This window comes from Amblyomma mixtum, chromosome 4, assembly GCF_055824585.1.
Source record: "Amblyomma mixtum isolate Tamu chromosome 4, ASM5582458v1, whole genome shotgun sequence".
NCBI classification, from domain to species: domain Eukaryota; kingdom Metazoa; phylum Arthropoda; class Arachnida; order Ixodida; family Ixodidae; genus Amblyomma; species Amblyomma mixtum.
In genome coordinates, this window is record NC_143015.1 from 63,075,339 (window position 1) to 63,096,923 (window position 21,585).

The 21,585-nt window shown below is 44.2% G+C and overlaps 1 protein-coding gene across 22 annotated transcripts in view; it reads left to right on the forward strand.

The window, feature by feature from the left end:
• Nucleotides 1-21,585, forward strand: part of LOC149346609 (uncharacterized) — a 58,519-nt gene that overhangs the window by 32,457 nt on the left and 4,477 nt on the right. For 12 of the 22 annotated variants that reach the window (XR_016292427.1, XR_016292429.1, XR_016292428.1 and 9 more), the window contains 5 exons: nt 2,816-2,979; nt 6,428-6,567; nt 12,493-12,628; nt 14,848-15,044; nt 20,742-20,876. Coding sequence is in view for 7 of the 22 variants with exons in the window: in XM_089586536.1 (XP_089442662.1) it covers nt 15,006-15,044; nt 20,742-20,876 (174 nt within the window). In the remaining 15 variants the exon portion in view is untranslated. Of the gene's footprint in view, nt 1-2,815; nt 2,980-6,427; nt 6,619-12,492; nt 12,629-13,002; nt 15,048-18,378; nt 18,520-20,741; nt 20,877-21,585 lie in introns of those variants that run through there. The other 10 variants (XM_089586522.1, XM_089586530.1, XM_089586533.1 and 7 more) reach the window with 9 other exon arrangements.

Genomic DNA, 21,585 nt, shown 5'->3' on the forward strand with positions numbered 1-21,585 from the left:
GAATCGAGAGTTTCCGAGGCACAAATTCCTGGCAAAAAAGAAGGTACACGAAATCAAGCTATCTTCGCAGGCTGTGTTGTTATTGCTAGACAGTAAATTTTTAGGCATGAGGATATTTTTTCGCTGTCAACTTGCGAGTGGATATTCTGAATTTCATTGAATCCCATTAAACACTCGAGAATTTTCTGTGCGGAGCGCTTGCAGAAGTGTCTCCGCGATTTGGATGTAAAACTTCACCTTAATTCCGGTTCACTCCACAGTTCGATTAAATGCTCGTTGTGATGCCGCTGATGCAAAAAGAGAAACGCCAGCTAGCAACAAAATACGCTAAGAAATCATGGTTTTTCCGACTCCGTAGAAAGATTACGAGCGAATTTGAGCCCGCCCTAGAGCAGGAGAGATACTCCGAGCCCGGATGGGATGACCCGCAGGAATTTTTCCCCCAGAAGGCATCACCCCTCTGGCAGAGAGCGGAATGTCGCGCCGACGGTACTGCACGCGACGAGTAACCGAGCCCGAGGGAGCTATCACCAGCGCGCGCACGCAGCACACCTCGTCCGTGCCATTAGGACACCGACACTCTCCCTTCTTAACGATCTCAAAAACTAGAGAAAAATCATCCGGGAGAAGCAAACCGAAGGGGACTGCCGGGGGCGAGTCCCCATAACGTAGTAAAACATTGTTTACGATCATTCAGAAGATTGGCTGGGCCAAATACGAGAACCATGTCACCACATCCAAGCGGCGCTGCCTTCTGAGGAAGCACTTAGTGACGGGCAGTCGACATCTGCCAACACGTGCGGGGTCTGGTAGCTGGCTTTAGCGTCGTGGCCCTCGCTGCCATGAAGGCCCCACGTGATGGCCGCCGGCGAGTGTGACTGCAAGGCACCTTATGTTGCTAACGTTTCAATACTGCTATTGTCATGCGTTTTGTAAAATGGATACCAATTCTTGCCTGATATTTTTTCTTCTTACTGATATTTGTAAAAAACGCTTAGGATTAGCGTGTATTTTCCTTAGAAAGAATCGCACTTTGAACAGATTTCCCCTGGTACTCAATTGCAGTGGACGTGTTTCTTCTTCAATAGAGAAAAAATTGCATAAAGAATTTATCACAGGTATTGTTATCAAATATTTCATAGTCTTGAGGCAACTCGGGTATGGCCTACCCTCCCGTAATTTAGGGTCCTCTCAGTCTACGCCGAATAGCAGCCGCCTAGTACCGCCCCTTCAGAAAGCATTGAGCGACGACGGCGGTGGGCTTTTAGTGACAGGTGCCTTCTGTTCCCTCGTAGCCTTTGAGTCCTCCTGGCAACTATTAGCCAACTAGAAAAACGAGGCCCTACACTAGTTTTAAAACCAAGCACAAGCAAGATCTAACAGAAATCGTGCAGGGATGATTTTGCGTATCTATAGGCGGGTCCATATGTTGAACCGATCGTTTATTTGGAACAAAAAAAACCTCCGGCCATTTTTTCTTTCTCTGGAGCTTAACAATCGGTATAACTTGCGCACTTCCGCAAGGTAACCACCACAGCGTACACTTTGTTGAATATTCTTGAGAGAGAAACGTCGAGGCACTATAGTTACAGCCTCGTTTTATGGATAAAATTGAAGGATTTCACTGCGCTTTCTTGAATCGAATTGTCTGTGCAACTTTGCTCTTGTCAGTGTTTTAAGGCAGAAGTTTTAAACTAGCCGGAGCATATCTGACTTTGCATTTGAGAAAGCAATGGTTGGAAAAAGCTAATAAGGATATGTTTGAAATATGTGCACTACACGAGATGATTGATAAAAGTAATATTAAGATATTTGCAAACTTCATAATTAAGGCATTTGTACTTGCAATAGCTGGAACCAGTACGGCTGCCTTAAAGACGTTCATCTGTGGTCAGCTACACCTTCTGGACAGCACTTGTTTCGCGGGTGAACATCAGCCCTCCAGCCCGACCCCACAGCCGGGAGGGCGACGTGGGGTGGGAATAGCTGTCCATGGCAGATTGGCATGTAGTTCGCAAAACTTGTTTTCAACATAACCACATAGTGCATTTCGACAGCAAGTTTTTTTTTGTACGTGAGTGCTCCTCCAGTGTTCGAGTGCAGAAAAGCATAACCCCAATGAATGCCCTTTTAATTTAATCTGGTACATTGCCAACGCACCTCAATATTGCAATCCATCTGGTCGTACGCAGAGATTAGCAGAGAGACTGCTGTCAGGTGCGAAGTATACTGCTGCTCGACTCGATATGGACTTCATAGTAATCGCAGCTCACTTATTCCTGGCCGCTACCATTCAGCAAATACTGGATATGTCCCGTCGGCACATATTCCGAACTCTATCACATCCAGTAATATCCTCGGTGTTAACCACCAAGGATGCTGAGCCCTAAAACTGGCTATACATTCGCTGATTCCTTATTTCAAAACGCCGATCTGCTGCGAGTGATTTTCTACCTAGGAACATCTTTTTAGTGACAAAGACCCGAATTGACATAAGTTCCATCTGCGTCATACCTCTGTTTTCTGGCCGCCACAGATGTCGATGAAACTCCACTTACAGACGGTAAGCAATCTGTGAGGTGTTTGCCGAGGTATCGGCCAGAGCAGCAGTTAAAAATCTCGAACAACCGGAGACCGCGCTCCATACTGCGCGCAAATTTAGCTGCTAGAATAATTAGCGACTTGAGTGTAAGAGAGCTCGAAAGCCATCGCTGAATTTCCTAAGGCTACCATAAGCCTATAAAGTACACATATGGGCTGTATACTTGTTACAATGTACACTTGTTAAAAATATTTGTATTCTTGGTTTTCGCAGGTAGCCTTAGCGTCTTGGAGCTCGATTCTTGCACTGTGGTCCACTTGAAGGCGCTCTATATCGGCTTACCTGTCCTGAACTTGGCAAGCAGCCCTCGTGTCGACCCTGAAGCCAGTTGGCGGGAGACACGACCTGCTGCAGTTCAGCTTTATTCTTGAGGCCATGTGGGTGAATAGTTGAGCTGAGTTTTCTTGTGTGCCTGCTTGGTGTGACAGTATAATTGTGCACTATACCAGTTCGTCTGGCACCTCCGGCCGCATTAGTAATCATTGAACAAATGGACATCGAACTCTTATTCACTAGCATTGTTAGATACCAGATTTCTGCAGCCGCTCCTACTTAATAAAATAACTTATTTAAAACGGAATACTCGGAACATACCCACCGTGATGCACAGCAAATATTATAGATTAAAAAATAAAATATTTTACTTTAGGTAAAAAGTTACTCAGTGAAACTACGTTTATGTAGTGGTTGCTTCTATGCCTAAAGGCAGAAGGAAGGGAAAATGCCGGACTAATTGTCAGAAGCCAGGAGTGAGTCTATGAGCGCCCTTGCAGAGTTACACGGTCTGCGCGGCGGCCGAATCCAGGTCTTGTACGTTGGACAAGTAATGCAGAAGAACTTCTTGCTGGGCGTGTTGGTGCATAGCTTTCTTGGGATGGCGTTGCGCACACGAACAAACATACACAGGAGGAGGCATGAGACAGAAAGAGCGCTCTTTCTGTCTTCTGCCTCTTCCTGTGCATGTTTATTCGTGTGCGCAACGCCATCCCAAGAAAGATACGTTGGACAAGAGAGCAGTAGAGGTGGCCCTTCGTACATTTCTTCCTGTTTAACCCTTTACAGCCAAGTTCTGTCCATTCGCGACACACTTCTTGCACGCCATCTACTCGTCACTATATGGAATTTATCCATAGTAAGTTTCATGTGAACACGTTACCAACACAGAGTGCTTTCCAGTGAAAAGCTTAAGTACCATTGGATTTGGTTTGGTTTGGTTTATTTCGGTTTACTCAGGCTATGAGGGACGCCGTAGTGAAGGGCTTCGAAAATATCGACCACCAGGGGTTGTTTACCGTGCACTGACATCGCACAGTACACGGGCCTCTAGAATTTCGCCGCCATCGAAATTTGGCCGCCGCGGCCGGGATAGTAAGGAGGGAAAAAAATGCGCTGCGAATGTGATACTTCAATCCAGAGTCCAAGAATACTACTGTAAAATGAGACGTTTGTTGCAGGAATGATAATCAGTCTGTCGGGCTTCGAGATGGTTCAATACCTTTGACTTGGTCTTTCATTCAACTTGAAATAGTTGCCTTAAAAGGGCTATAAATTGTTCCGTAATCTGGACATTCTTACTTATCTAATTTGGCGCCACCAACAAAGTATAACGTGGTGGTGCCGATTTTTTCATTGCTTCCCCTGTAAAGCAGGCATTAAAGGGTTAAAATGCGCGGACTATTATACTAGGACGAAAAAATTTCGTATGAATATTAAGTGCTGAGGGCACTATTCAGAACATGACTGCATATAAGCTTTCATAAGCGTGGGTTCTAAAGTTGCCCGTAATGAAATAAAAGCAGAAAGAGTTTTCTTTGAATCATTCATTAACCTGTGTAAATTTTGCCTGAAGAGCATCATAACAGAACTTAGTTTTTCGGAGTGTGCTTTCCTAACTAAAAAAATGACCGACGATTACGTTACTTCCTAATGCGAAATTTGAGCGCAGCAAATAAGCTGTTTCACCTTTTCGATAGATTGAAGCAAAGAAATCGAGCAACACATGTATGCGCTATCACAGAATTTTTTTTTTATTTTTCACACGTATTCCTTTAACAAAGACTCCACTAACAGTTCTTGACAGTCATGAAGGAAGCTTTGTGGTCGGAGAAATAGACTGATATATGTTCGACTTGGTACACCAATGCTTGATTCTCAAAGACGAGATCTATACAAGTGCCTCGCAAGGTTGTCACAGCCGTGGGACGCGTTACGAGCGAGAGGAACGGGATGTTCTCCCGCATAAGTGTTAGGAAATTGCTGTTTGTCTTTATGTCAACATTAAAGTCCCCCACTACTAACATCGGTGTGGATCGATGGACGGTTAATGCGAGTTGCAGGAAGTGCACGACGTCTTTCGTGAGTGCGGTAGGGGCGAAGTAGGCAGCTACTACCAGCAAGCCGTTGGGCAACTTTGCGGCGCACAGTTCGCCAACTTCATGTGACGTGCCAAACATTTCCACTGGTATTGCAGAGAGACCTGTGCGCAAGTAGATAGCGACTCCCGCCGCTCTGTTGTGGTCTCTACGAGCACCACAGCAGCATAGAAAATCTATGATTTCGAGAGGCTCTTCGGGATCCATCCAGGTTTCAGCAAAGCAAAGTACAGAGGAATGGCGCAGAATGTGGTCGTGGTGTACGTTCTTGGCATGTGCGGCAAGGGAGCGTACGTTAAGAATGTGGTTGTGAATGATGAATCAAGTGCTGCCAGCGAATGACGCGTCCATTGGCTGTCTGCGTGTGTTACTGATGTGTGGTTAACATGTTAAGCTTCGCCTGTAAGAGTGGAACGTGACAGCGTCTTGCAACGCTGCCAGGGAGTCCACAGAACGCCATCGCCAATTCGGCTGTACGCCTTGCTGGACGGTAAATTTATTTTTTGCGGAAAGGAAATGTATCTCTCTCGCATATCTGGGTGGACACCTGCACCTCGCCGTAAGGGAAAGGGGGAAGATGGGAGTGAACGAAGACGCCGTATTAGCTAGACGCGCCTTTGTTCATTCCAAACCATTCAGCTGGCATTACGGAGTGGCTAGCGTGCTCGTATCGCACTCCGGAGACCCTGGTTCGATTCCCCAACTCGACCAATTTCGTTCTCGGTTTTATTGATTTATGCGGTCTAACTAGAAAGGTTAATTAGGCTATTTCATATTTATATTATTGTATTTCTATCCATCGTGTTCTGTCATTAACCTGTCAATTGTTGGAACTGTTTAGGATGTTCGACACAACGTATATGAAACGAGCAACGTCTTACTGGGTGGGGAAGTGCGTGGTGGTGGAGGGAACGCGGCTTCGTACTTATCTGTTTTTTTCAGCAGCGTCTCCTTCCGCGGACGCTGTTGTCGCTGCGGCGCGCGTCTTTCTTTTCTTTTCTTCTGACCTCTTCATTCTCCTCTATATTAATTAGGCTACTTGATTAATTAAGCAATTAACTAAACTCAGTCCAACTTAGTTGCAGCATCACTATACGATCCCTGTGATTGGTTGCATGGTTACTAGCCAAAGTACAATTGGCCCCATTTGAAATTCGCGCACTGTGACGTCACGAGCATTTCGACCAATTGAAAAGCGTGACATTGGGGGGCGGAGCTGGTTACGAGGCCGACGACGACGCGAAACCCAGGAACGGACGCCAAAGAGCTGCGCTCTAAAAAAATTTTGTGACCTCACGGTTTACGTGGTCGCACAAAGCAAACCACGAGATGCTAACGGAATGGTTCTACGTCTTCTTCACTTTTTTTCGCAAACAGAAATCAAGTCATTTGGACCCGGTGTCTTTTTATTGCCTCACAGTGAAGAATACCCTTCACAATCGTCCTTTTGCAGAATGGCCGGGCTCGCCATGATCCTCCATGGAAAATGCACTGGAAGTCCAGTGGCTTCTCTGCAATGCGCCTCTAGCTGCAGCAGCGACGGGAGCCACGGTGGAGACAGCGTCACAGCCTTCGTATTACAGCAAAGGCCCGGTGAGGCTTTTCTGCCTCTCCTGTTTCCTGATTGGCTGGCATGTCCTACAGGTTTGTTGCCGGGACGAACCGGATAGAACAAGGGTACTCTTGAGAGTATTCACTGATGTCACAGCAGCCGCCATTGTTTTTTTTTTCCTTTATTTGTTTCTTAGAACGTGTCTAAGGGGAGGCCGAAGCTAAAGGCGTAACAACGCCTGACGGGGCCTCGGCCCCCCAATACAAATTCAGCACAAAATATTAATTATTACATTTCGGGAAGCGGCACTGCACTTGTGAGTCAAACAAAACATTTGCACATCTGATAATCAAATGTAAATAAATGCATAAAAACCCGGTAGTAGCAAGGCTAAAATAATGATCTCTGGGACAGAGAAAGCACAGAACATTTTTTTTTATCTGGCTTCCTTCTTTCTAGTGGATAATACGCATGCCAAAACACACAATATATTTACAAAGCAAAGGAGAAACCGCTTGAAACCAAAACATTTTTACACTCTTTCTAGAATACAGGAAATCTTTTGTTGAAATCTACATTGAAATCGGTTCTGTTCAACATCTTAATTGTTTGAAAGTATAATGTTTGTCGTCCGTAGTTTGTTCTTATAGCTGGTAGTCTAAGTGTTGGGCTTCGGATTGAATAGCGAGATGAATTACCTGAGGAAGTTGGATAGAGTTGGTATTTATAAATCCATAGAAGTAACTTGAAATAGTACACCTGGTCGGCCCGGAGCATAGAATATTTTGTGAAAAGTGGTTGTGTGGGTTGAGTTGGTGAACTCAAGGCAGTGAAGCTGTCCTCAGATTTTATGGATCATTTCTGTTTAAATCTAGTGTGAACTTTTACGGTTTATTCCTAAATATGCTTCAAAAACAGTAAAATGGTGCGCAGGGATGCGCAAGTTCTTTGCAGCACGTTACTATATACGAAAAATGAATTCCTAACAACTCCTCCTACCCGATGAGATATTAATTACTATGTCGTATCCTCAGGATTGCGATTCGAAAACCAGACTAAAACAAGTCTGATGACCAAGGACTTCCTTTTAAAATCTTTTCTCCCGTGTGCATTTAAGAGTGGTTTCGATGCCGCAAAAAAAGGGAAGACAAACGAAAATCACCAACCCTTGCTGCAAACTACAGATTTCAACCTTCGTGGTTTTTTTTCCTGATAGGCGGTGGGATGTGGCTCACGGTGCAGTGGAGGTACCTATCCACTGATAAAATGAGCCAGTTACTGTGCCTTTTCTTTCTTCAGCACCATTAGAGGGTCTAACTAGATCATCAAACTATCAAATTTGCTTTGTGCGAGTGGGCCAAGGAGCACTGACCTCTCCCAGGAGTTTCATCGTCGAAGGGTAATGGTTCCTCTTTGATGGATCCATGATTATGGAAATGCAGCTAGTCCCCAAACGACTAAGATCTCCAGCATTTTGGTTGTTTCTTGAATTAGTGTACCACGTTTGTCGGCTTATGAGTAGCCACGGATCAGCTGCCGGAGCTGATGGTGCGCTGCCTTGCCGTACAAGCTGACTCCGTTTTGGTCCACCCACACGAAGCGTCGAGATATTGTTGTTTTATACAAGTCCTGTAATTCTATCGGCTAGTCAGGCAGATTGGAACGAATTTTCTGCTAGATCTGTCACCTTGTTGCCTTGGCAAATGGAGGAGAGATTTGACTAGAGGTGAGATTAAACCTTTCAAGCGTGTTGAGTGTTCCAGCGCGTTGCAGAACAACCGAGCACTGGAATAGTTCTACCGTGTCCCACTCCGAGGCGTTAATTGCCGTGAAAAGGAGGCAACAATATATTGGGAGCCCTGTGAGTGAAATAGTTATGACGTACTCCATGCAACTAAAATATAACGTCAGAGGAAAGAGGCAGCAGCTGTCCTCAACGTAGTTTTTTTTTCCATTTCTTACGTGTATGCATGGCCTTTGCGGGAACCTTTTGGCTCTAAGGATAGTGAACATGACTCGGGATCAGTTGTATCGACTTGTCTGCTCTGAACTTGGCGACCTGTGAGGCCTCCCGGTCTAGCTGCCCGCAAGTGAAAAAAAAAAAACAATTACATTCATGATTTAATGAGCTTTCAAGATTTTTGAGTGCTTAAAGGCATTCTGCGTGGCGTGCGCGCCGAGTATGCGTCATCTTTTTTGTGCACTCTTTCTCGATAAAAATGCAGGGGCAGCCTTTGCTGTATAAGACACAGTCACAGAATAGTTACCGCTGCGTACTGCTAGATCAGCGACGGCCCCTTACGCCAATTAATGTAATATCTTTATATTCGTAATTATTTTTCTTATTTCTGACAGAGTGCCCGTGCCGTCATTATGCTCTCATTTGGGACTTAACTGGGGTCAGACCACTCCACGTAGTGCGGTGCCATTGCCCGCTGAATGAACCTTGAAGTCACTGCATGTGGATGAGTTAAGAGCAGTGTGATGCGGTGACGTTGTGAATGACGCCACTCCATGGTGACCGATCAGCGTGGAGCGGTGTTAAGGCGACAATGCCAGAGCTGGTGCCGCAAAACCAGCAGTTGCACCGCTACTGGCGCTGCTGTGACTGCAACAGGCTGCAGATCTCTTAAAAACAGAACTATTACTACCTGGCCACATGGAGCTCGTACACTTCATACATGGTTCCGAAGATAGTAGGGTAGGCCACCTGTGCAATCTAGAGGAGGTCGGACGATGTCGAAGATAAATATTCCCGAATCGTTGAAAGGCGTTTCTGCAGCAGTTGAAATGATGAGCGTTGCTGTAACGGTAAACCCTTCATTCAGTGCAATTGCGCAACTTTCGCGCCCAAGACGCAGCTGTAGTAATCTTTAAACTATCATGTGTGCGACAGAGTTTCGTCTGTCTACACGCTATGGCTCGGGAAAGAAAAATACCCAGCACAAACATCTGGTGACGTGTCAAGGCGTTTAACCAGACTGATAAACGCCTGTTAAAGACTGTTAACATCAAATACACCGCCTATTTCTCTTTGCCTTCTTTTCATACAATATGGAGCGGCTAGGTAAGCGAAACAAACATTATGACCTTCTTGATTTTCAAACGCTAGCGAGACAGGGAAACATTACTGCCGGAGAAGCCCTCACTCTGAGTTGGCACACTGAGATTTTGAAAGCCACATATAGACGGTCCCCTGGCATTTTGGTGCACAAAAGCGGTCAGTATTCAGATTCAGGGAGTGTGGTTTACCAGAAGAATATCTTGCTTCATTGAATCAGACACGTTAGATGTTCCGCCTTAAAAGCTCAAGGCTTCAGTCGTCAGGAGGCTGAGAGCAGCAGCAACTTTGCAGCAGCAGATGATGTGCACCTGTCCGCCTTATGTCCATCTAGATTCGGATGCGGAACCGCGCCAGAGTTTAGTCCACAAGTGCAGTGTGTTCCTCTAGAGCCCCACCTCTGCTGTGCACACCATCACTCAACATATCCATAACAGGCGTTAAATTTCTGCGGCACATGTGTGAAAACAGCTGAAAAAAAAATGTTCGGAGATCGCCTGAAATCCGAGATGAGCTGTCGTTGGGCGCAACCTCACCGCGGTCAATGACAGTTTACACCACTAGGGAATAGAACCAGTATGTTTTCATTCAGTTCGTTTTTTTTTTCAAAGAAAACATTTAACTGCGTGGAATTTTACGGCTCAAAAAACGGTAAGCAACTGTGTGACTGTGGTTAAAAGTTTTCACCATGAGCGGATCTGATCTATGCTGCCTGTTTGCTTATAAAATAAAGGCAGCCTATGGCAGGCTCCTCGATGGGCCAGAAACCGAAGTGCACTTCTCGCACATCACTAAAAGTGCCAACATCACCTCATCAAAGATTGTCTGCGGGGAGATTGAGAGACATACTGAGTCCTTTTAGATGATGGGTTGGTGATCCTGTAGCCGTGAGACTCTCCATTCTCTAAGACTGTAAATAGAAAACTCTTCCAAGGTTTGTACAGATGTGCAGATAGTAGTTTGCTCGGCTGTCTAAATTTGCTGGTTTGAGAAGACACGATGTCACTCGTGCGTGTCGCCTTCCTGACAACACAGACATCCAAAGAATCTTGCCCTGCGAAATCTTGGCAGGACACGCTGCGAGGAAATGTAGAGAAACTCCCTCGAAGATTCCTTATGTAACATTTTGTCCGCAGTTTATGTATGGTATTAACAAGGAGGAACATGTCGGTTATTGTTCAAATATTTTATCGGTTATTTTTTATTGCGATTTTTATCGGGCAGGGAACAAATTTGCTGGCCACACATGAAGAATGCTCGCAAAGGATAATTTGTATTTCTGCGATATAGAAGTGAACAAATGACTGCTGCTTTTCGCAATTTTGTGTTCACTTGGATCAGCGCTGACATTTTTTTCAGGTAAAATCTGCGAAGTATCACACGTTGTGACGGCGAAGGCGTCTAGAAACCATCATGTGCCACACACAGATCAGGCTACGGAAATGATACAACCCAGAGTCACGACTCACGAACATATTAACCACACATCTAGAAAACAAAGCATTTCCAAGATATACTCCAAATCTAAGACCCTCGCTTTGAAGCCAGCCTCGCTTGCACCTTGAGCAGTATTATTTCATTCATTTATGACGCAAACAAGAAACGAAAATGACCGGAACACATTGTAGATAACTTTAATTAGTCCACTCTGCCAGCTTTGTCGCGAAAGTTCCACAAAGGTAATGAGACATGATTCAAGTAAATGTCCATAATATCACCAAAACGGGCTATCCAAAAGTTTACATGTCCCGACATCTCTGCAGAAAAAATATGCATGCCAAGTTAATGTCCCTATTATCTCTAAAACGGTGTATCCATCAGACAACATATCAGGGCATCCAAAACAATCGCTTGCCGTGGACCCGTTTTGATATTTCTGTGATCTGGAGTGGTGAGTGGACAGTTTAACACGTAGAAGTCAAGAACTGGATTAGTTCAATCGAAAATAAGCGGACTGTGGAACTACATAGAAAATGGAAACTCAAAGCTGAAAGAAACGGTCGTGTGATAACCCGTCCCACTCTTTGAAGCTAAATCTGGGTGCTTCAGAACTTAGGATGTGAAATCTGTGGTAAATCGGAAAAAAATCAGACATCTTATACTCGAAGATAGCCATGCCCATCTGGACGTCGTTGCAGGCACATAGTCTCCATGAGACCCAAGGGTTTAGAGACAACTAATGTCGTGTGAATAAATGTGCGTTAGAAGCCAGGAAAAAGTGATTGGAAGATCGGTGGCTCAAAAAGAGATTGGTGACATAAAGCTATGTGCTCAAGACGAAAAGTGGAGTTCATGAAAAAATAGCGAATTTAATGGTAGCGTCACTTTTAACAGATTCCTCAAAGAAATTTAAAAGGAGAGCACCCCGTTTCAAACAGGATGCCCCCATCTTCAATCCATCCATCTAGCATGATGCGATGACTGGTGCCTAGTGCTACACGAATGTATTTTCCTCCTTTGTTGTCTCCTAACATGCATGGACTCGAAATTCGGAGCACATTGGTTTCGATCCCACATCTGAGCTATGGCTTGTAATTCCACCTGCGGCATGTGGTTGTATTGTGTTTTTAACCAGTAGTCTTTAAGTGAGAAAATGGTTACAGTATTAATTTCCCATCAATCAACACCACAAACAAAATACATTCTAGTACGCTCCTTGGTTTCACTGACTGATGGTGTCCTTCATGTACGTTATAACGAGACCTCTTTCTCTATTCCTTGACTGGTCAGCATCATACGCAGATCGTTTACCTTGACCGTCTTGAAATCCACTTACATGTCGAATCTTTGTACAGAAGATCAGAGAAGACTCATGTGGGAGACCCCTGAACTCGTACCGCTTAGTTCATGCGCAGCTGTTGTCAGAGTGGCGTGACGGTGATCACTGTTGGCCTCCATCATGCAGACCGGCTAGCCTCGCCTCGGTGCCAGAAGAAGGCAACTGTGACACTGGTTCTTCGTCACCAATGCCTGCGTCGTATTTCAAATTGGCTGCTACGCTTCTAGCAGCGTCACTGTCCTCATCACACTACAAAAGCCGGGTGAGTGATTGCTGATCTATGAGATGGCATTTGTGTATTCGAGAACTAGAATGTACGGTGCAAACCCCTATATTTGAGAGCAGGAGCGAGCATTCCAGATATGAATGTGCAGACTCGAGTCCTATGGTACTTGAGGTTGCTTATCGGTAAATGTGGCTTTATCAGGCCGGTTCGGCCTCGTATAAAGCAGCATCTTCTATCACTGGCTTTGCTTCCTAAGGTAACTGTGAGCCCGCGCTTTCCTTCGCCAGTTTTGAAGCAATGTATAGAACGAGAATTCTTCGCCCCATTATTCTTGGCATTCCTTTAAAATAGATGAATTAGGTCTGCAATTTTTTGGCTGAAAATGTCCGATTCGCTTCCTGTATTTACAGGTAGAAGCATGACAACATGGCACCCTCCTTCTGCCCTAAGTATCGTTTTTTTTTGTTATTATGCTCTAGGAACCTGGGTTTCATCACCGGGGTGGAAAGTTGGTTATAAAACTTTAAACTGTGCTTCTTATCTCTTACGGTGCGATGACTCCCATAATCACTGACGTCATAAATCAGTTCACATCGTCAGGGAGCAAGCACTGATTAGCATCTACTGAGGCGCAGTCATACTGCTACGAAGAAAAGCTATGCAGTTTCCACACAAATTACATAGTTGAAGAAAACTTTGGTCCGGTTCCCGTGTTCTCAGACCAGAGCAAATTTTCTTTAAAATGCGAGGCACAGATTTTCGTTGTGGCCGTATCTAGTGGATGCTAGAGAGAAATTGATGCCTTACTGCTAATTTTCTCCACATTGGAGTAGTTCCCTAAATATTGCACTGCTATTGGAGCACACAAGAGGCATTATTTTCTTTTCTTTCGCCACCTATGTCAAAAAGCATAACTCCTTAAAATTTAACAAGTGCCAAGGCAGGGCAGCAACAGAGTTCATGGAGCGCGTCTCTATGCTCGTTAACCAGGGAAATCGAATACACCAATTGGATGACAATGTGTGTTCCATTTATGCTATCAAAGCATGAAAAAAGGGGAAAATGGAGACACTATTACCGAAACTTCAACACAAGGCGTAGCCACCTTGCAAAGCACAGATGCTGGGGCGACACTGCAAAGTGGAGCACAAGCAGAAGGCCATGAAAGAGGACTGACATGAGGTCTTGAGGCTGCCACGCTTGGCAGGAACATGTGTGCCAATTTAGGTGGCCTTAACAGACAACTCCTGCATTGCGTAGTTGCCACTGACCATAACACCTCCGAGATGTCGCATGCGCGGCGGTAGCAAAATAGATTTCTGTGGGCGCTGCTTTCTAGCCAGCTTTAAATAACAGAGCACCTTCTTCACGTATGTCCAGGGAGAACCTTTGGCTCTTATTTATTAGTGGGACCGCGTATAAGCGTATGTATTAATTAGCCTCAGCTGTAGTCAGTCTTCCGCAGTCAGAATAAGCACTGTATCTACGTGTAGTGTACACGCTTTCAAATATGATTGCGGTCAACGCAAGCATCCACGTTACATCCAAGCCTGTACGTTGTATCTGAATGTGATCTGCGTAATTCTTTTACCAACGGTAATTTACTCGCTGTCTAAAATAGTACATCTCTCTAAGCTTTCCTCGCATTATAAGAGACTGCAAGCTAACTTTCTGGGCATCCTTTGATCAATTAATGTGGTGAGTGACGAAATATAATTGATCGACTCTGTAGTAGTGCCTCTGTCGGTGATTCCCAGATCAAAATCTAAAGCACATGAAGCCATCACTTAATAAAGCATGCTGTCTGTATATTTTTACATACTATGACAGTGCACGGAACGCGGAACATTCTTACGCGCTGCCACCTTGGCTCAGTATTCCAGCCCCCATGGCTAGAATACTGCAAAATATGGCAGGTGCTTTAGACGATTAGGTTACAAATTGCACAAAACATCGCGACCTCTTTCCTATCCCATTACATTAGGTGTATAATCTACCCATTTTTAGATGACCTCTCTTCAGTAGTACAAATCTCTTTGCGGTGCTGGTTAACAGGAGCAATAGCAAGCAGAGGGCACATTCCACACATTGAATTAAATAAAGGTTTATGCCATTGACGCACGACGTTCAAGAATCTTGTACCTACTCGCAGGCAGCTGCTTTTGAGGCATTAGGAAAGCACCATAGCGCGGCGGTATATTCCAAGAACAATTGACTATTCTCAATGCCATAAACACCCAACTGTCTTTCTGCAGATGGCTGGGCCAAATCTGAAAAGCATGTCCCCGCATGGAGCAGGCGGGGTCCGAGAGCGTAGACCGCCAGCAGCGGACAGTCGGCGTCTTCTATCACGTGCGTGGTCTGGCAGCAGGTTATGGCTTCATGACCTTGCCTGTTTTCAAGGTCCCACGTGATGGCCGCCTTCGGGGGAACGTCCGTCCCGAGACCCAAGGTACGCACGCGTGTCAACGTCTCGCTGAGGCAGTGCGCAATTCCTCCCGCGCGAGAAGTCACCAACTATCAAATAGTGCGCATATTGACCCGCATTATGCGGAAGGATTTGTAGTGCTGCCACGGCTGTTCGCATTGAAGTTGCTACCGCACGCCGGCCGTGTCTGGATGGAGTGTCTGTGTAGCTTAGGGAAATCTAGAGTCGTATAAAGTCTCTTTGCCACAGGATTTCTGAAGGCGAATATTACAGGCAAAAAAACGTGACCCAGCAAACATACAAGCCATTTATATGGTATCCACAGCATATCTTCACAGGATGCTTTGTTATTGCTAGGAAGTAAATTTTCAGGCATATGCATATCTTTTGCTGAACATGGGAGTGGATATTCTGAGAGAACTGGAACCTTCGCACTGAAGAATATATATATATATATATATATATATATATATATATATATATATTAATATATATATATATATATATATATATATATATATATATATATATATAGAGAGAGAGAGAGAGAGAGCAGTGTAGAGCAATTCTTGCCTGATACTTTTTCTTCTTCGCGATATCTGCAGGAGACAAAGGATCAACGTGTATTTTCCTGCAGAAAGTATCGCAGTTTGAGCAGTTGTGTCCTGGCGGTTATTTACAGTGGACATGCTTCTTGTTTGCGAGGGAAAGAATTATAGAAAGATATTATCACAGTTATTGTTATCAAGCAATTTTTAGTGTTACGACATTTTGGGTATGACCTACACTCCTTTTATTTCATGTCCAGTCAGTCTACACAGAATCTAACCCGCCTTCTAATGGTCGCTTCTGAGAGCATTGAGTGAAAAAGGCGGAGAGCTCTGCGGGACATGCTTGTTCCTCTTAGCGTCCGCGTTCTCCTGCCAACCCTGGGCGAGCCTGGAGCGCGAGGCCCTACACCAGGGTCGGCTTGCACGAAACAAATAAGACCTGCTTATTTCCAGTCTAATCTTATTCGCGGTCTAAAAGCTCTCTCGGTTTTGAAGAAAGGAAAGGCGCATTGTTTTGTCAGTGGACACCTCAAATGCACCACGAACTCTGAAAGTTCGGTAACTCAATGTTTTAGTCGGAGTTCGTGGTGTATTTGAGGTGTCCACTGACAAAATGAACCAGCTATGCGCCTTTCCTTTCTTCAAAACCGAGAGAGCTTTTAGACCGCGAATAAGATTAGACTGGAAATAAGCCGGTCTTATTTGTTTCGTGCAAGCCGACCCTGTCGTAAAGCAAAGCATAAGCTAGATTTCACAGAAATCAAGTTTTGACGATTTGTCATACTGTGAAGCGGGTATCGAATTTCTAAAGATCTCTGGCAAATTATTGTGGCTCCTGTGACTTAGCGATCTGTATAACTTGCGCACTTCCGCAAGATAACCACCCCAGTAAATACTGTTCTCGTAAATATTTGAAAGAAAAATATTGTGGCTCCTGTGACTTAGCGATCTGTATAACTTGCGCACTTCCGCAAGATAACCACCCCAGTAAATACTGTTCTCGTAAATATTTGAAAGAAAAATATTGTGGCTCCTGTGACTTAGCGATCTGTATAACTTGCGCACTTCCGCAAGATAACCACCCCAGTAAATACTGTTCTCGTAAATATTTGAAAGAAAAATATTGTGGCTCCTGTGACTTAGCGATCTGTATAACTTGCGCACTTCCGCTAGATAACCACCCCAGTAAATACTGTTCTCGTAAATATTTGAAAGAAAAATATCAAGGCTAAAAGAGTAGAAAACTGAGCTAGTTGGTTCATACTTCTTGGTGGGAGCAGCCGAAATAACAAAACGCAGACACAGAAAGGAACACATAGAACGTAGACGAAGCTGACTGTCAACTAAAATTTGATTGGAAAACCCGCGCTTTTTGTTTCCTTGTCAAAAAGATCTTGCTTTTATCTCCCGTGGGGTTCGTTCGAACCCCACGGGAGATAAAAGCAAGATCTTTTTGACAAGGAAACAAAAAGCGCGGGTTTTCCAATCAAATTTTAGTTGACAGTCAGCTTCGTATACGTTCTATGTGTTCCTTTCTGTGTCTGCGTTTTGTTATTTCGGCTGTTCCCACCAAGAAATATCAAGGCACTTTATAGTTACAACTTGAGTTCGTGCAAAAAATAAAGGATTGAATGAACTGCATTTTCTTGAAGAGAATCTGAACGACAAATTATCCACGAATAAGAACTTCACACATATTGCATAAGATATTGGCTTTGCAAAAACGGGCTGTAGTGAGCGTTTGCGGTGATGACATACAGAGCGGAAAACTGAATCGCTGAACAATTGACATTCACTTCACAGTCTTTTCAAGATATGCGGCCAGGAAATGCAAAGAAGCCCTTGCGGATATCTTTTAGATATCCTTTTCGGCGCGCTTTATGTATTTCCTACTCAGTTTTACTCATTTATGCTTCTGGAATTTTTCGCTCACCGTCAGCGCCATCACCGGCGGCACCGGCTTTTCTGCAACACGGGGCCCTTAACGCTGTCGCGTTAAAATCTGTATAGTATTCACGCTGTCAACGCGAGCGTGTATAAAAATCATATGGCTAACAGATATCAGGTGACAGAAAACAAACCAAAGCCACACAACGCAATCAACATGAGCATCCATCTACAAAACGAAGAATTTCTAAGAGCTTCTATACTCCAAATCTAAGGCCCTCGTTCCGAAGCCAGTGTCTGTTGCACGTTCAGCAGTATTATTTCATTCATTTCTGAATCTTTGATGACAGAAACAAGAAACAAAAATGAGTGGGACACATTGCAGATAACTTTCGTTAGTACACTCATCTATTTTTCTCGCGAACGTTCCGCAGACGTAATGAGAAGTGAGCCGCCACGGTGGCTCAGTGGTTATGGAACTCAGCTGCTTACCTGAAAGACGCGAATTAGGTCTTGGCCGTGGCAGTCGAATTTCGATGCAGGTGAAATTCTAGAGGCCCATGTAGTGTGCAATGTTAGCCCAGGTGGTCGAAATTTCCGGAGCCCGTCACTGCAGCGTCTCTCATAGCCTGAGTCGCTTATGGACGTTAGACCCCCATGAACCATCAACGGTAATGAGATGTGATTCGAGTAATCGTGCATAATATCAGCAAAACCAGTTATCCAACGGTTAACATGTCACGACACCTGTACAGAAAGAATGTGCAAGCCAAGTTCGGGCCTCTAATATCGCTTAAACGGTATATACACTGGATAATATATCACGACTTGCGGCAGACATATCCCGCAGGTACTCTGAGGATTTTGGATAAATTTATATGAATCGGATATTGCGGTTGTCTGGTGTTCTCACTGTGCAGGTAGAAAAACTTGGAAATCAAGAACTGGATTATTGATTCAATCCAAAATGAGTGGACTGTGGAACTACATAGAAAATGAAAAACCCAAAGCAGAAAGGAATCGTTTTATGACAACTGGCTCTGCTACTTGAAGTTTGATCTGTGAGTCTCAATTTATATATGAGGTGTGTGCTAAATCTGAGATAAAATGAGACATCTTACACTCTAAGGTGGCCGTGTCCAATCTGGATGTCGATGCAGGCGCACACTCTCAATGAGTAACTTGGGCTTAGAGACAACTAATGTCGTGTGAATAAGGGCACAGCGTAAGCCCTATACTTCCCATGCATTTAGACCATGTTGAGGTACATGTTTCTAGCCAACTAATCAAAGTACCCTGGTAATGTATATATCATTTTGTTTCAAATTTTGTGCACTTTTTACTGAACTAGAATAATTAAAATATGTTCGAAATTTTATTTTTAAAAAAATTTCTACCTGTAGTATATAAATTTCGGCTTGCTTTGGGCACTTGAAAATTCATAAAGAAAAAAATTCTCAGTGAAATTGCTTAATTCTAGTTCAGTAGTTGGCAACACTTATGCAGATGGTTTCAAAAAAAATCCGCTGTCAGTCTTTAAAGAAATTGGAAACAATGGTACCTTTGTATGAAAAAAACACTGTTTTGAGATAATTGAGCCTAAAGTGAAAAAAGATGTGAAAAACAATATTTATTAGCCCAAACACATTCATAGTCATTGGTTTTATAGCCCCCATCTTCGTAATCACTGTCGCAGTCATTTTTTCGCTTTTGGGCTTGTCGTTTTGTTTTCCGGGCCTCTTTTAAGTACATACACTTGTGGTCAGCTTCCGTCAGCCACTTGATGGTGTTGCGCCCTGGGTTCAATCCACACGCCTTTAGAACGTTGGCCCGTGCGATGCTACCATCATTAAATGAAATAACAGCGTCCAGTGCTGCCATCCTTAGGGTCCGAAGCCTAACAAACACGCGCGCTTTGTCACAATTTCGATGAGTTCAACACTTCCACCGCACTGTCTACACACACAACTCATTGTAATTGTGGAACCAATGCCATCCATGTCCATTACGCTTATTTGCTGCCGCTCTGTAGCACATTCTCTGCCTGAAATCATGCAGAAAATCTTGAAAGCTTCCATGTCGAGGAGCTGGCGTGTTCGGCGTCTCATTAGGTCGTGGACATCTTTTTGCTTTTTCACGATGAGTGTAACGGTTGCCGTGAAATTCGCGCCTGGCGAAGGCCTTCTTTGCCCTGAGCATCTCAACTTACCGACAACAACCAACACCGGCACAAAGTAGAATACTCATCGGAAGGGAAAGCACTCGGACGCAGCTGCATGAAGGTTGCAGAAACGCTGAAAAAACGTGCGCAGCGTCTCAGGATTGTTTTGGCTATAAAAGACAGCTTAACAATAGTTGCCAAACACTTTTTATATGTAGTTTATTTTATAAAAGCTTTAAAGTCAGGTGGGGGACTTTTCCGTTGAAAAAAATTGACGATAAACGCGGAGGGTATCTGGAAAGGGGGCGTGGCCGCTTACTACTTGGTTTCGGAAAAAGCGTTTTTCAGCCCGAAATATGGCTTTGTGAGAAAAGTGCGATAATGGAACATGTGTAGAAGGAACTTAACTTCTCAAATTGTAATAGAAAAAAAATAACCTTACCCTGTGCCTTTAAATCTGTGGTAGGTCAGCAAAAAGCGATTGAAAGATTTGTGGCTCAAAAGGAGAGTGGTGACGTAGGGTTACAAGTTGAAGATTGAAAGTCGAGCTGATGGAAACATAGCAAATTTATATAAAACGTCATCAAGTTTGATGTATGGCTCAAAGAAATAAAAAACCCATTTCAAAGAGCGTGCGACTATCTTTCACTATCACTCATCGAGCATACTGATGCGGCGCCTTCTGCTACACCTGTCTCCTTTCCACCGCTCTTTCCTGCTAACGCGTTCGGATGCAAATTTCAGGGGTCTTAGGTTGTGATCCCGCCGTCGGCATGTCATTGTCTTGTATTTTAATCAATTGTCTTTAAGCAAAAAAACAAGTATTATTCCCATTGATCAACCCCACAAATAAAAAACATTCCCATGTGCTCCTTAGCTACAGTGGCTGATAGTTTCCTTAATTTATTTCATAACGAGCCCTCTTACCCTATCCCTTGACTGGTCAGCATCACTCAGAGGTCATTTGTCTTGACCATGTTTATATCCACTTTCTTGTTGAATCTTTTAAGAGCAAATCGTAGTATGCTTACTTGAGACGCATCTAAATCCGTACCGTTCAGTTCATGTGCAGCTGTTGCCAGCACGGAGTGACGGTGACCCCTATTGGTCTCCATCTTGCAGACCAGCCTGCGTCGCCTTAGTTCCGGAAGGAGGCAACCTGCGACTAATCAGTCGTCTGCAATGCCTGCGTCGCGTTTCAAACTGGTTGCTGCCATTCTAGCAGCGTCACTCTCCACATCACACTACAGGAGAGGGGTGAGTGATTGCTGATCTTTGAGATGGCATTGGCATATTCGAGAACCAGAATGTACGGTGGAGACTCGTATATGGGAGGCCAGGAGCGAGCATTTCAGATTTGCATGTTTAGGCTCATGTCCTATGGTACTTCAGGTTTCTTATCGGTAAATCTGGGTTGATTAGGCTGGTTTGGCCGCATATAAAGTAGCGTCTTCTATCACTTGCTTTGATGCCTAAGGCAGCGCAGAGCCTGCGCTTTGATTCGCCACTTTTGGAGCACTGTATAGATCAAGAATTCTCAGCCCCATTATCCTCAGCAAATAGGTCATTTAGGTCGGCAATTTTCGGCTGGAAGCGTCTTGATTATCTTCCTCTATGTGCAGGTAGAAACAAAATAAAAGACACACTTGTTCTGCAGTAAATATCGAAATTTCTGGCCTTTTCTATAAAGGAAGCTGACATAGATGCGTTGTGCTCTATGGCTCAATGCATCATGAATTCGAGCTCATAGTTAGGGAGTAAGCACTCGTTACCATCCGCTCAGGCGCAGCAATACAGCTCTGGAGGCAAGCTGTACAATTTCCACACAAGTATTATTGTTGAAGAAAAATTCACCTTATTCCGAGGCAAGGATTCATCGAACCAGAACAAATTTTCTTTTCAACTACGAAGTTTCTGTGAATTATGTGCAGCTTTCCAGTGGAACACACATACACATGTGCAAATG